General features: G+C 38.5%; 1 protein-coding gene across 9 annotated transcripts in view; it reads right to left on the bottom strand.

The window, feature by feature from the left end:
* Positions 1-12,639, bottom strand: part of PHF20L1 (PHD finger protein 20 like 1) — an 81,447-nt gene extending 68,808 nt beyond the window's left edge. For 6 of the 9 annotated variants that reach the window (XM_087447443.1, XM_087447439.1, XM_087447437.1 and 3 more), the window contains exons 1-2: positions 12,381-12,639; positions 9,965-10,080 (exon numbers count right to left, since the gene is read on the bottom strand). In XM_087447443.1, the coding sequence (XP_087303569.1) occupies positions 9,965-10,047 (83 nt within the window). In that variant the 5' untranslated portion in view covers positions 10,048-10,080; positions 12,381-12,639. Of the gene's footprint in view, positions 1-5,026; positions 5,171-9,964; positions 10,085-12,380 lie in introns of those variants that run through there. The other 3 variants (XM_087447440.1, XM_087447435.1, XM_087447441.1) reach the window with 3 other exon arrangements.
* Between the last annotated feature and the right edge of the window lie 3,042 nt (positions 12,640-15,681).

Genomic DNA, 15,681 nt, shown 5'->3' on the forward strand with positions numbered 1-15,681 from the left:
AAAATTATTTTAGGACCAGCCTGGTGGCGTAGTGGTTAAGTTCTCACACTCCGCTTTGGCGGCCCGGGGTTTGCAGGTTTGGATCCCAGGCTCAGACCTATGCGCCGCTTATCAAGCCATGCTGTGGCAGGCATGCCACATATAAAGCAGAGGAAGATGAGCATGGATGTTAGCCCAGTGCCAGTCTATCTCAGCAAAAAGAGGAGGATTGGCAATGGATGTTAGCTCAGGGCTAATCTTCCTCACCAAAAAAGAAAAAAAAATTATTTTACTACAACACAGTCATGTACGTTTATATGCCTATCAACTGAAGTTTTAAGAATTTACACTGACTCCTCTCCCATCAGATTCCACTTTCTTAGAAAAACTAATGTTCATGCTGTTATTATTATTAAAGCTAACATTTATTAAGTGCCTACCATGTGGCAGAAACTATGCTAGGCTCTTAATACGCGTTCTCTTGCTTAATCCTCAAAGGACATTTTGAGTTAGGTACTATTATTGTTCCCAGTTAGTAAAGGGAGGTCATGGAGGCTCTGAAAGGTTAATTAACTCGCTCAAGTAAAAACAGGTAATAAGTGGTGGATCCCTGAATGGAGGTTTGTCTGTCCTTAAAGACTGTGCTTTCAATAATTATATATTCTTCATCTTGTAACTTATGGTCTTCAGCTCTTGTCAGACTTACTGCAGTGTTTCAAATATAGGAGGCTCTTTACCAAGAGGTACCAAAAACAGAGAAAAACAATATGAAAATCAAATTATATATCTGTTTATTTTCCTTGCAAATTTAATTTTAATCTTCTGCTTTTGATACAAACAGCACCTAAAGTTGGCTTTTGTTAGCCCAAAGAGTAGAGAAAACTGCTTTCTTATGTTATACAAAATAAATAGCCCCCCATGCACAAAAAAACTAAGCAAAGCAAAAAGGTTCTTTTATTATTAAAATGTCTCAAAACAAAAGGTACACTGCATCTCAACTATGCCTCAGTATGAAACATCACATTATTAAAATGAAAAAGTCTGAGAAACGAAAATAGCTTAACTTTTATGATGTTTGAAAATTGTCATAACATAAATTTTAAAATTAGACAGGAAATTTAGGATATGATTTGTTACAGAACTAAGAAAAATACTAGGTGACTTTAGAAATGAAATTACATTTTCTAATCTAGTTTGACAAATATCATTCTAAGCTTAGTTTTCAACCAGTAAGTCACAATTCATTTTTTTGTTGCAATGGTAACCGGATTTCATGATATCCCTAAAACTTTTTGGTTCATTCTTTATCAACCCACTGAAATCCAATAAACTTTGCTGGGCACCTTTTATGAGTAACAGGGGCTAGGCCTTGAATATATATCATTTCATATAAGCAGCTTATACTTCAGTACCTTACCTAACGATGATGTACTAGAAACATATTCATTTTTAATTGAAGAGGGTTGGTTTTTTGGCAATGAGAAAAAAGACAGATACACTAAATATTAAATAAATATCCATATTCTTTCTTCAATTTTACTGTAACAATTCTCTCAAAGTTGAGTTAATTATAATTACTGAAATAACAAAATACTTGCATATAAATTTCTCATTTAATAAAAAGAAAATTTTTATGTGCTTACTAATGATCTGCGGGAGGTGGTAGCAGGGATGGTCAATAGTTCTTCAAATATAAAGTCATATAAAAATACTAAGACACTGGGACCCTTATAAAGAATAGCAAAACTAAGCTGCCTTTTCAATATCAAGTTAATTTCCTTTAAAAAATTATACTATTAATATTTAAAAGTTAAAACTAGTATTTTCAACCTCAGTTAAAAAAATCATTTAAAAACAAAATTAAAAACCCTTAAGCATTGCAGATATTAGTTCTGTCTACTCAGCAAAACTAGAATTGCAAAACATTCTTTTTAGTAGAGTTGACTACCACCGCAGATAAATTATTTCCCAACCTAGTGGCTTTAATCAACTCACCACAAAATAAAGCATTATCTAATGTGATGTGACAAGTGTAAAACGTCACAATACATAATAATATTAAGCAGGAATGATGTAATGAATAGGGAGTGGGATGTGTGTGATATGTGATGGCTGAGCTTCAACCAAATGTCAGACAAGCAAATAAAACTGTCTTCTCTCTTGGTCCAACCCTTGCCATTATACGAACACACACAAAGCACAGCACAGTAAGCCTGAGGTTCTTATGAAGGAGGTTAGGAAATCATCTGCTTGAAAGTTTGACTCTAAGGTAAGCTTGGAACGAAGACTCTCTAGGATAGACAGGCCTGAAATTAACCTGCCTTACAGAAGCTCTCTAATTCCACTGAAAAAGAGTGACACAGGCATGCTGGACTTTCAGGGCCCTTCTACCCACCAGACATGCATAACACTAGAGCAAGTCGAATTACGATGGCCTATGAACACTGAGCCCGTTTACTCCCTGAAGCTGAGGCTCCAAGCTTCAGGGTCTACTCACAAGGCAATGGGTTGTAGTAAAGAGATCACTAGACTTGGAGCCAAAAGAACCTGACTATGAGACTTGACTTTTCTGGCTAGATGAACTGGAACAGTCTAAACATCTCTGTTCCTCAGATCTGTCATTTCTAAACTAGTAAAGATCATTGCTATCAACTCTGACAGGTTTCTTGTAAAATTCAAGTGACATACTGAATATTTTCTATACATCCTAAATCATTAAGAAATCATATCTCATAAAAGTCAATCCATGATTAACCATAACCACAGATAGTTTTGTTTGTTTGTTTTAGCAACAAGGGCCTAAACTCCAACAACTATCCAGCCAGGTGGGGCTGGAGATTACAGAAGAGGAGGAGCAAGAAAATTGAAGCACGTTAAACTACATGCAGGTCAATATATTGTATTCTATTCTACTGAAAAATAGCAAAAAAAGATTTTTGGATCATGCATCACTTTGCAATGTACTTAAATTTTATTTCCTCCAACTAACATAAATAATTAAAACAGGCTATAAATTCAAAAAGTAATCCTGGATATTTCCTTTGCTATCCACCTCAAAAACTTTATCTTCAGGTAAATAATTCTGTAAAGTCCAGACCAGTGGTTCTCATATGTAGTCCCCAGACCAGCAGCATCAACATCACCTGGAAACTTGCTAGAAATGCAAATTATCAGGCCCCTCCTCACACCTGCTGAATCAGAAGCCGCAGCAGTTGTCTCAGCAGCCTAAGTTGAACAAACCCTTCAGGTGACTGTGATGCAGGCTCAAGTTTGAGAATCACTCTTTTGGATGTCACCTAAATTACTTTTAAACTACAGTATCAACGAACTTTGTAAAAGAATCAATTTGTTAGTGAATTGGAACCACATGGAAGGTTAGTGAGTTAAAGTATCCTACTGGATAAATTTACTCTTTTAAGCCAACAGTTATGATTCTAAGTAATTTCCAAATTAAACAGTTAATGAAAAAGCATTTAAATGAGTGGGAGAGCAGGCAGGAGAAAAGATAACATGCTGCTCAATACCACTAAACTGCAAATACTTCAAACCTCTATATTTTTGTTCCAAATTATATTCGCCTTTCTCCACTTTTTTCAACTCCTTTTTTCTTCTTCCAGCAGTTTTGAGTAAGCCACATGTGACTTCTACACTTTGTGTATCTAACCTCTGCCTGTAGTCTGCGTTATCTGTCTAAAAGTGAGATTAAAAAATCTGTCATCCCTGAATAGGCGAAAAATAGATAAAACAATCCGAGTCTCTAATTCATGGTACCTGAAAGATTATCTAATATGTCACACCTTCATTTTAAGGACATTAAGCAGAGAAATAACTCTCCGAAGTCACACAGTTCATGGCAGACCAGCACCTAGAACCCACATTTTCTGACTTACAGTTAAATTTAGTTTTTCCAATATTCCTTTTCTCTTGCCTTTCAAGAAAACTAGGATAAGCAAAAAATTTGAGCATATAAGAAAAAACTCTATAAAAAAAATGAATCAACAAAGGGCTGGCCCGGTGGTGTAGTGGTTAAGTTAACGTGCTCCACTTGGGCAGCCCGGGGTTCGTGGGTTCAGATCCTAGGTAAGGACCTACACACCACTCGTCAAGCCATGCTATGACAGTGTCCCACCTACAAAATAGAGGAAGACTGGCACAGATGTTAGCTCAGGGCCAATCTTCCTCAAGCAAAAAGAGGAAGATCGGCAACAGATGTTGGTTCAGGGACAATCTTCCTCACCAAAAAAAAAAAAAAAAAAAATCAACAAACTGAAAGAACACTAGAATAAGAACAACAAGAACAAACCAGGTGTGTTTTAAAATAAATACGTCCACTCTGCCCCTATTTCTAATCTTGCTTTCAACACCTTTTGTGGGTGGAGGAGGGAGAGAAAGAACTTTATCTTTAAAAGTTTATGGGGCATTCTTTTGTGAAAATTTTAAAAGCTAAAGAACTAAAATGTTTGTGCACTGATGCAGATCTGCTTAAAGATTAAACTGAGGGTTCACTTAAGATCTTAAGAGTCAAGATATGTGACTTTCTGAATGTAAAGAATCTCAGAATGCAAAAAAACACTTATGGATTTCAATTTAGAGTTCTTTATAGGAAGGGGCCTTAATCGTAGGTTTTCAAAGGTAATTAGTGACTCAAAATAAGAACTCAATATTTTTCAAGTATATACAGATTTAGGAAAAGCCAACATACAAAAAGACAAAATTGTATTCCTATTAGCAAAAGAATACAATTTTAAAAGCATTCACCTAAGGTCTCTACAAATTTAAAACTCACCTAATATAATTTAAATATGATTTCAGTTTTAAAATTTGCTCCACATACTACTTTTCAGGAGCACTCTTCTATTCCAAATATGGGTCACACAACTTATCTCTACCAGCGTTTTCCTTTAAATAGCTAAATCTAATCAGAAAAAAGCAACCTTTTTTATTCAGAAAATATGTACTTTTATTTAAATTGTACTTGCTACAATCTAAATTTCCTCAATTTTCCCACTCTATTAAAATTCTGTTCATGAATATTTTAAAAACTCACATTTGCAAATGTTCCATACAGTTCAAAAACTCCAAATGTGTGGAAACAGCATTTTGCCAATTCAAATTTATACTGTTCTATCAAACTCTGATACTTGGAGGCATCTCCACATTTTTTTATCTTTCATTTTCCTTTCCTTTAGATCTAGAAGAGAATTAAATAGAAATATTCTCAAAAAGGTCAGAAGAGCATAACTCATCTGAATGTTTTAAATTAACTCTATAATTTCAAATTTCTTTTAAGAGTAACACCAGAGCATATTACTTGTTTTGTTTTCATAACTAAATCACTTGCTATAAAGTAACTATTTTAATTTCAATCAAAAGAAGTTAAATCAGTAGTCAAAACCAGTTTGAGTCCATCACTTTTCTTAGTGAACAATATGCAGAATGACTAGATACTTGCAAGTGTGCTTTGTAAACTATAAAACTCTGCAGAAACATAAAGATTTTATTATCACCTCAAAAAGATGGTTTATAGCTTGTTGCAATGACATGATTTCCTTCTCCATTCCAGGCCATTCTCATCTCAAAACTAAAGCTACATTTAAAAACTTACATACTTGAGTCTTCAGATCCCCAAAGATTTTTTTTTTTCAATTCTCCCTCTTCCCATGCATTTACCTCAGTGGTTTATAATTATGCATTATTTTGTAGAATTTCAAGCAAGTTTAAATGCATTATATTATTTGATCTTTAAAATAATCCTGTAAGTAAAAGCCAATAACACTGCTTCCATTTGTTGATAAGCCAACCAAGTTCAAAGACTTACTCATATTTATGGAATCAGAAAATGACAGCCTGACTTTGAACCTGTCTCTTTTGTCTTCAGAATTCATTTACAGTGTCTCCAATGTAACTTCAACTCTGAACTTTCTCTTTCCCCAAATACATTCCTGTATCAACAACCTGTATCCATTTTTATTCTCGTGATGTTACTACATCCAAGAGATTATGAAACTGATATGCCAAGGTTTGGAGGTACAGAGGATGTGACGAAGATAAGATAGAAAATGACCATATTAGCTGTAAACGCTGGCATATTAAAAGTCTTTTAAAAGACATGTAAAATGAAAGACCATTGAAAAAGAAATTACACAAAATGTTTTAAGTAAAACTACAAAATTTTTAAAAATTAAAGCAATCCACACTACTAAGAGTTAGGTTTAGTAAGTATAGAAAAGATCCAAGTATCAAAAACCACATACTGAAACTGGCCTCTCAATAGCTTCTCAGGGCCTGCATTCATTAGTATTGGTAAATAATCAAACCGTCAACGAATTTTCTGATGTAAATGTAAAGCTACTTGGAATACAAAACGTAATAAATCACTACTTAAAAATGCAGAGTGTACAAGCAGTTAAGTGCACGTGCTCCGCTTCAGCAGCCCGGGGTTGGCGGGTTTGGATCCTGGGTGCGCACCGACGCACCACTTGTCACACCATCCTGTGGCGGCATCCCATATAAAGTAGAGGAAATGGGCACAGATGTTAGCTCAGGGCCAATCTTCCTCAGCAAAAAAAGAGGAGGATTAGCATCGGATGTTAGCTCAGGGCTGATCTTCCTCACCAAAAAAAAAAAAAAAAATGCAGAGTGTATTTTCAAGGATGAAATATCTTTCTGAACTTTAAAGAATATGTGATATGGTTTGCTCAAGCAGTAATAATGTACTTTTCCTAAGGAAAACAGATTGAATCTTCCTATTACATCAAATCTACCCCAAACCTAAAAGTGGGAGCTTAACTTCAGTTTATTTCTACCTGCTAAATTTAGAATTTATCCTTTTATTTCTACACTTGATCTTAGCCAAAAAACCGAGAAGAGATATCCTCTTATTTCTGGGGTACATACTAAAAACTATCTTCCTTTTTTATATAGGAAAAACCTCTTACACATAGGATAAATTGGCACCTTGGGTGCTCCCTATCACAAATTTCCCTTTGCGCTTCTCTTTAAAAAGCAACATATCAACATGGGATAAGTTACTTCCTTAATAATAGATTGCTTATTGTAAATGTCTTGAGTGCAGAGACGGTAAGCAGTATTTGCATTCCTGCTCGTCCCTCCCTGTCCAATGCCTGTAACCGTTCAAAAGACATATCAAATAGGGACTCAATACTTATCCACTTGAACTGAATAAACGTGGAAGACTAAGCATTCAATATGGATGCAACAGAAGAGAATAAGAAAGACAGTAGGGAGGGATAATGGAAGAGGGAGGTGGATTATTTCAGTACATTTTCAGTGATTAACTATTTTGCTCCTCATAAGAATATTCAAGTTTCTCAACACTCAACTAATCCTTCTACACTTTTACCTGATACTAAAGCAAAAATTTGTAGAATTTATATGAAATACAGAATGGTCCTTAACAAATAAAATGACATGAAGATAGAGTTTATTTTATTTAGGAATAAAATCTGTTAAGAGCAGTGTCTCATAGCACTTCTTTTGTGCCCCATATAAAATTCAATAAATCTTAGCAATTAGTAGTCCTACGGTAAAGCACTTTAATACCAAATTAAAGAGTCACCCAACCCTAAATAGTTCTTGAGACTACTGACATTAACAAACAAAGTCACAACAAGAAAATTATTTCTTTCAACTACCTAGAATATGTATATACAATGCTCTTAACTCTTTTTCAATTAAGGAGCCAACTGCAGCAGAATGCTAAAATCTTCATATAAATGAGCTCATAAAAACCAAAGTGATGACAAGTTGCAGTGATTATCATACACGATTATTTTGGCTAATGTTTACTTACTTTAAAGAGACCACTATTACTGGGGCCATTAGTATTCAATGTAAACTTCATCAGTGAGTACATACCATGTTATCACCCTACCCAAGCACTTAGGAATTTCTTGGTAAGAAGCATAAGACAACGAAAAAATTTAAGCTACAACTTTCATTTGTTCTCTGAAATTCCAAATACTCTACAAGCCCAGAATCCTCTAAAAGCACACTCAGGCTTGATTTTTAAAGCAGTTCTTTTTTATAATCTTTTTCTTTTAACTACTGAATCATCAATTTAACAGTTGTTGAATTAGTAAACATTTCACCACTAAAAGTGAATTTCTTACTAACACCAAAGTTAATTATGTCAGTATCCCTAAAAGCCACTGAGAGAACTAATAAACCACGTGCTTCTCCAAAACTGGAAGCTAGCTGAATTGCAACTTTGTCACTTTAGAAGCCTATGAAAATATACTAATGTGAATTAACTAGTGATTCAAAAAGCCAGTAACTTTAAAAAAAGGAAAAGATAACTTAAGATTAACATCAAAGAAGTAAGAAGTATCATTTCTCATATTCTTGTATCACACAGAGATTCAATAGTGTGCCTTCAGAGTAAAAAGCTTCTTTGGGTCAAATCAGAACCAAAGACAGCAATTACTGACTACACTGGCATCCTTTGTAGTATGGTCTAACGCGATGATTCTCAATCAGGAGCATGTGTGCTCTCCCAGTGAACATCTGGCAATGTCTGAAGATAACTTTTGGCTTCATGACTATGAGAGATGCTACTGCCTGGTCCCAGGCGCTTCCCAAGCCCCTCCTGAGAACTACTGTGTACACTCGCCACCTGATGAGAGTAACATAAGTCCCCTAAAAAGAACTACCTACTGAGATGCAGCTTGGAGCCATGAGGCCAAATAACTGCGCCTTCCTACTTCAAACCACAGTTTCAAACTGTCTCAAAGCAGAGCCAGAGACAGAGCCCAGTAAGCTGGAGGTCAGGCACGTGTCCAGAGTTCTAACGCCAAGCACTAGGAGACAAAAACCCCAGCCTGATCTGAAGTCGAATATCACGACTACACAAGGTTTCTCTGCCTGCCACTGCCAACTCAGGAAGCTGACTTCATGAGAACCAATCAAAAGCAAATCTACAAAATGTCCACTATGTTTTTAAGGGAGGCATAATGAGAGAAAATGCCAACAAGTCTGGTGGACAAAGTCCTGGAGTTGCTAAACTGCTAGACCCTTCATCAAAATAAGCAGACTTCAAGAGGAGCTGAGGCAGCACCCCCCAGGAGAGAAACCTCTCTCATGGCCTCTCAGGGCAGGGGGCTGAGGATGGCAACAAGAGATGTCCTCCCAGATAGCAGAACTCGAGGCCAGCTAATAGGAATAAGGAACGTATTCCTTGGAAAAAGAGGGACTCCTCATTATTCCTACTGTGGTCTGGTGACCCCTGTATGTTGTTTCCCCTTCTCTCCTTCCCAGGTGGTTTTACCCCTAGGTAAGCGATTTGTTCCTACACTGTTACGTAAGGGGTATGCTGGGGGTGTCTAAACTCACCACTCATCAGAGATGGCCAGAATAGGAGAAGAAACAAGAAAATGTCTGAAAGGACTGCCCATTTAGTACAGCAGACTGTAACACCCTGTCCTTAGTTAGGTCACTGCCCCCCGGGGAAAGAGGAGGTAAATTGGTTTTTGGTTTTAGGTGGGATAGTGAATAGTGACTGCTAACCATCAACATATTCTGTAGTTTGAAAGACCGCCTCTGACACAAACCAAGAAAATAAATTTATATCAAGTTTTATCCAAAACTTGGGAAGCTTGTTATCTGGATTAATCCCCACCCTCCCAGCACCACTAAAGTTCTTGTTAAGTACACAAGGGTACTGATACTCTCTTTATATCTCATATCCTATATAATTATTTTCAGTTCTCAAACACCTAAAATGATTGTGACTAAAAATATTTAGGTGTTTGAGAGATGAAAATAATTATACAGAATATGAGATATAGAGACAAAAATGCTAAGCCTGCAAAGTCCGTTGAAGATTAGGAAAACTAACAAACAATGTATACATGTATTCAAAATGTGAACATGTTAATGTTTCTGCCACTGTCAGGAGAACAGCAACTAACCAACATACATAAGGCTACAGCTGTGCTTTAGGTCAAGAGCTCCATAGTTTCCATACCATTTTTGTAAGTAGTCCAGTGCCTCCAAACGAGCACCAATCTCAAAAGTGATTCCAGGACGATTTGGGGGCTTTTTACTCATCTTGAGATCCTATTCTTCAGTATTTTCTTTTCACTACCTCAAGAGAAAAAAAAAAGTTAGATTCCGATGCATAAAATGCACAGGGAATTAAACAGAATTTTAAAAACATTACATGAGAAGTTAAAATAACCGCCAGATTTCAAAGAAGTTGAATGACGATTACGGGTATCTCTAGGTAAAGTACTGTGCAACTCGCAGGCAATCTTGAAAATGAATTAAGAAAAAGGACATAAAGATAACTACTTAAAAAGAATCAATAGATGGGCATTAAAACTTGCTAGTGGCTAAAATGCTTTAAATTTTAACTTGAAAATACCCAAGAAAATTCTCCACAATAACGGCTGAAAATGTTTTCCACTCTTTGAAAAATCAAGACAGTTGAGTGTTCGGGAACACGATTATTGAGATTCTTAAGAGAACAAATTAATGCAATTTTTCAACAAATATTTATTGAATGCCTCTAACCCAAAACACTAGATAAGACACGCAACAGCACACAAAGGTGGAAGAAGCAGTAGACACGCTCCTCTGCCAGTGAAGATTTTAATAATTCCTGGTGTGATTAGGATTTTTCATCACCTATGATCTCACACCTTGCTGGCAAATGATTCAATAATTTTAATTTAACACATAAAATTGCAAAGGAAATTTTTCTTACACTTCATTCAATAAGCAATAATAACATGGATCTATTTTTTTTAACTCTGAGAATTTATTTCTACTATATTTCAACATAAGTCAGTGCCCCCATTGACAACAAAAGTGGTTGTAACATTCAAACAAGAAACTACAAAGGAGTATCTATTCCCCTCTAGATTATTGACATGTGGACTATTTACTATCCTTTCCGCCACACTGAACACCCAGCAAACTTGACATAGCCTCTTTTTCACTAACTAGTCCTTGAGAATACGCATGCATTTTGAAATAGCCTAATCAAAATATAACAGGCAATCAGGAACGCAAACCTACTGTTATCGGAAGAGAGGCGGGATCCCGAAAACCTTTGTTATTTACAATTATTAATATGACTATACTCCCTCCCGGTTTAAAAAAGAAAACACACGACTGTGTCATTGTTCTTAATGGTTTGGTCACAATCCAAAAGGGACAAAACATAACAGCAAACACGAAAACCAACGGTCCTTTCCTCTTTGAAAGAATCTGATAGGTAAGGGGAAAAAATAACACCAATACTTGCCAAGAAAATATGTAAAATCAAACTTAAATGTTCATGGTTGGGGGGGAAATATCCTCCTGCCATGGCAACAACAAAGATTAGTGCATTAAAAAGTTAACAGGAAACTCGTCCAGAGGGTACTTGGTGTAAAAGGAACAAAGGTATGAGTATTTTTTGTGTGTGTGTGTGAGGGAGATCAGCCCTGAGCTAACATCCATGCTAATCCTCCTCTTTTTGCTGAGGAAGACCGGCTCTGAGCTAACATCTATTGCCAATCCTCCTCCTTTTTTCTCCCCAAAGCCCCAGCAGATAGCTGTATGTCACAGTTGCACATCCTTCTAGTTGCTGCGGTATGAGTATTTTCAATAGACATCTGGTCAGTGTGCAATATATAAGGCAGTTACTTAAACGTGTAGAAATCTAATCAGCCTTTTCTGTTGTTCTTCACAGGAGGAAGAACTTAGTAAGGGGTAGTTTACTAACATTTTCTAGGATCAAACTTAGAACCCATAAGAAGCAATAGAGTTAAGATCTCTAATCCCCCAGTGACACTTCGGGATGAGTAACCACAAAAAGCTAGATTCCCTTTTTCTTGGGTAGAGTGGGGAGGATGAGGAGGGAACTGAATTGATGAAAAGTAAGACAAAATAAGACAGTCAACTGGGGTGGGGGGGGATTTGGAGCAAAAAGAGAAAGGGAGACAGAACGGAGAGGAATAAAAACATGAAAGAAAGCGAAAACGAACGGCAAAAAAATATATAAGGATGGTGAAGCTGCGAGAGACGAGAACGGGGAGGGAAGAGAAAATGAGCAAGAAAATACACCACCAGGAAAGTGAAGCAATGGTCAGGGAATGGCCACGGGGCGATGCGGGGCTGTAGCGGGGTGGCAAGAGACAGACAGGAAAGGCTCAGACAGGGCTGGCAGGGAGCTGGAGGAGCCTCCAGGTTTGACAGCCGTCCGGCCCTCGGCAGAGGGAAGGAAGGGAGGGAGCGAGGGAGCGGCGGCGCCCAGACAATAGGGGCGGCGAGTTATAGGGAGGGACGCGGGAGGGGAGCGGGCCGGAGAGAGACCCCAGCGCGGGGGCGTCCCGGGCGGACAGGCGGGGGCCAGGCGGCCTCCAGGCCCTGCCGCCGCCGCCGCCGCCTCTTACCGACTCGGCCTCCTCTCCGCACAGCAGCCGGGCCGTCCGGGGCCGAGCCGGGGCACGAACGGGGCGGCCAGCCCGGGCCTCCGCCTCCGCCTCCGCCCAGGCAGAGGCCGGGGAGCGAGCAGGAGCGGAGCGAGCTTGGACTGCAGCTCCGGGTCAGGCCCGAGGTGGCGCGGGAGGGAGCCGGTCCGAGCCCTCAAGCCCGCTCGGTGTCCGCTGCCATCGCCGCCTCCTTCTCTGCCGCCACCGCCGCCACCGCCGGCCAGCCCTGACGCGACGCCAGACCCCGGTGACGTCAGCAGCCCGCGACGAGCCGGAAACGGGCCTGGCCGTGTCACGTGACTCGCGAGGGTTGGGCCCGGGGCGCGCAGCCGATTGGAGGGCCGCGCCGGGAGGCGGGGCTTTGCGGCCGTTGGCAGGCGCCTAGCGGGAGGGGCGGTGGTTAGGGAAGGAAGGAACGCCAGCTCCGGCAGCCCATTGGCGGTTGTGTAGTGTTTGACCTTTGAGAGGTGAGGGCGAAGCCTACTAAATGTTGTTGTTGATTTTATGGGAACCAAGTCCCCAAAACTGCTCAACCCCAGCGTCCTGGGCAACTTTTGTAAATGCACTAGGCGCTTTCTTAGATATCCACCCCATTCCACATTAAGGATAGAGCAAATGGCTACTGTCATAAAGTCAATAAACGTCTATTGAATGGATACCTTGTGGCAGGCACTGTGCTGTGAGTACATCACATGACAACCACAATCGCTCACTGGTACAGCTCTCCATAGTCTAGGAGATCCTTCCAATACAAAAGGCAGATATTACTAAGACATGGTGTGTGTGCATGTGTGTGTGTGTGGCTGAAGAACCAATGGCTAAATTGATGTGACTTCCCCAAGACTACACAGCTAGTAATAGCAGAACTACTTTTATCGAATACCTAACGTGTCTCAAACTCTGTTCTAGGCGCAAGAGAAAATGTCCCCACCATAGGGGGGAAACCAACAAGGGAACACACGGAGCAATATTGAGATGAAGCATCTTTTTTCTCTCTCTTTCCAGTAAACCATGCTGGTTCTTAAGTTTTCTAAATGCAACGTTGCATACAAATAACATTTATATTTATCATGCTTTACATGGAGTTAAAATGGCAAAGTATCTCTCTGAATTCAGTAATTTAAACAACTGTATTCATATCCTTTTTTTCAACATTCATTTAGCACTTACTATGTTACTAATAGCTAGCAAGTTAGACTGAATGTGGCAATATATAGAAAAGATATAAATAAGACAATCTCTAGTGGACATTTATCTTCTTGGTTTTTGGTTGCACAGCATCTGAACTCCCTTTCCACATTTGGGAAATTTCCCATGGTGGCTGTCATTAATGCAGTACACCATATATTTCCAGAATCTTCTGGACACATGGCAAGATTATATTTCCACCCTCCTTAGAATTATGTGTGGCCATTTGATTTGCTTTGGCTAATAAAATGAAATTGAACCTGAGCTTTGTCATAGTCAGCTGGTCATTTAAAAAGCCAGTTCACCAAGCTTTCTGTCTCTGGCACAATGAAAAGAATTTTTGAGATGGTGGCTGCTCTAGCAAACCTGGGTTCTAGACAGATTATGATAAACCCAGAACCCACTGCTAATCTACCACAGAAATGTACTATAAGAAAAAATTAATATTTGTTGTTTTAAGCTATTGAGATTTTGGAAGTTGTTTGTTACACAGCATAACCTAATGTGAACTGACAGATACACCCATCTTATGAGTCTTGGAAGCAGAGTCAACTTCACACTAAATAAGATGAAAATATCAGAAACTCATGTTCCCAGTCTCCCTTGGAGCTAAAGTGCTGTTCTCAGCTATGCTAATTAGATTCTCTCACTGAGGACTGTGTATCAGAGGCTGCTAGTGATTTTCAAAATAAGGAAAATTTTCTCTAGCAGCAGTGGCAGTACCAATGATCAAATTTCTGACTTTCAGCCTAGAGCTAACTAACTGAACCCTGGCAGAACCCCTGCTGACCCACAAATCAGTAAGTGAGAAAAAAATAAATATCTATTGTTATACATCACTGAAAATTTGAGATTGTTTGTAATTTAAATATAAAACGATAAAGGATAACACAGATTCTATCCACTATCCACTGTTTTTTGAGAATCCACCAATCTATCCTGAAAAGATGATTCTTGCATTTTAATTGGCACTTAACAAGGGACCCCTCCAAAAATGCCACTTGAAAGAAAAACAATAGAAATGAGGTCTTATGTAAATGATTCCTGGCTTGATTGGATTCTATAGGTGAGTATTCTCAATGGAGTTAATACTGTCCCTTGAACAACACTTTGGGAATAGAAGTGTGTGTGTATTTTTAGTTGTCACAGGATTGGGGTAGGGCACTCTTTCAATTTAGCATGGAGGAACCAGGACAGCCAGACATCCTGAAATGCACAGTGCAATCCTGTACCTTTAAGAATTGCCCCAGGTTATGCATGACTTTTGAATGTTCCTCCAGACATTCATGCAAGTGAAAAGCTTGTTTATAATTGTCTGAACCTAGAACTCAGTTTTACACATAAGCACAAAGCATGTTTGGAAGGTTTTAATGTAAACTCAATTCTCCAGGAATGAAGCAAGTATGTAATATGAAGGAAGACTATCCTTTTTTATGAACATTTCCAAGAGTTTATCCCATTTTTAAAAATCGTGTCACCAATGATGACAGGCAAAGCTACTCATAGCATTTGAGGCACTGATAGAACACACCTATACCACTCTGCGTTTGTAGCTGTTACATTCAGGGTAGATCTAAATTTAGGTGCAAGCACTTGACTACTCCATTATGTCTCTCTGCGAGTCATGGCTGAACACTCAGGTATTGAAATATGTTATTTTATTATGAATTATTTCCATTAAGTTTGTTCTTATCATTATGTCATTATATTGATTTTTTTAAAAATACATGTATGTAGCTTGATTATATTGTCTATGAATTTAATTTCAGAAAAGTGCAGAGGGTGTTATATAATATTAAAGCTAAAACGGGGCATTAAGTCTGATAAAACTGACAGAAAATTCATATAGGCTATCACTGCCTCTTTTGACCATGTATAGTCAAATGTTGGGATCAGGGCAGGGATAAAAGATACAGAAAAGTCTAGAGATGACTCCACAGCCATGCAGTGAAGCTATGCATTGCTATGTCCCCCCACCCAACACACCCCTCATCCAGATGGTTAATGTTAGCCATCAGTCACTCCATCTCCAAATATAGAAAGAAAGAACTTACAGCTGTGTTTGAGCAGAGCC

Source organism: Ceratotherium simum, chromosome 23 (assembly GCF_057802395.1).
Source record: "Ceratotherium simum simum isolate JZ-2026a chromosome 23, ASM5780239v1, whole genome shotgun sequence".
NCBI lineage: Eukaryota > Metazoa > Chordata > Mammalia > Perissodactyla > Rhinocerotidae > Ceratotherium > Ceratotherium simum.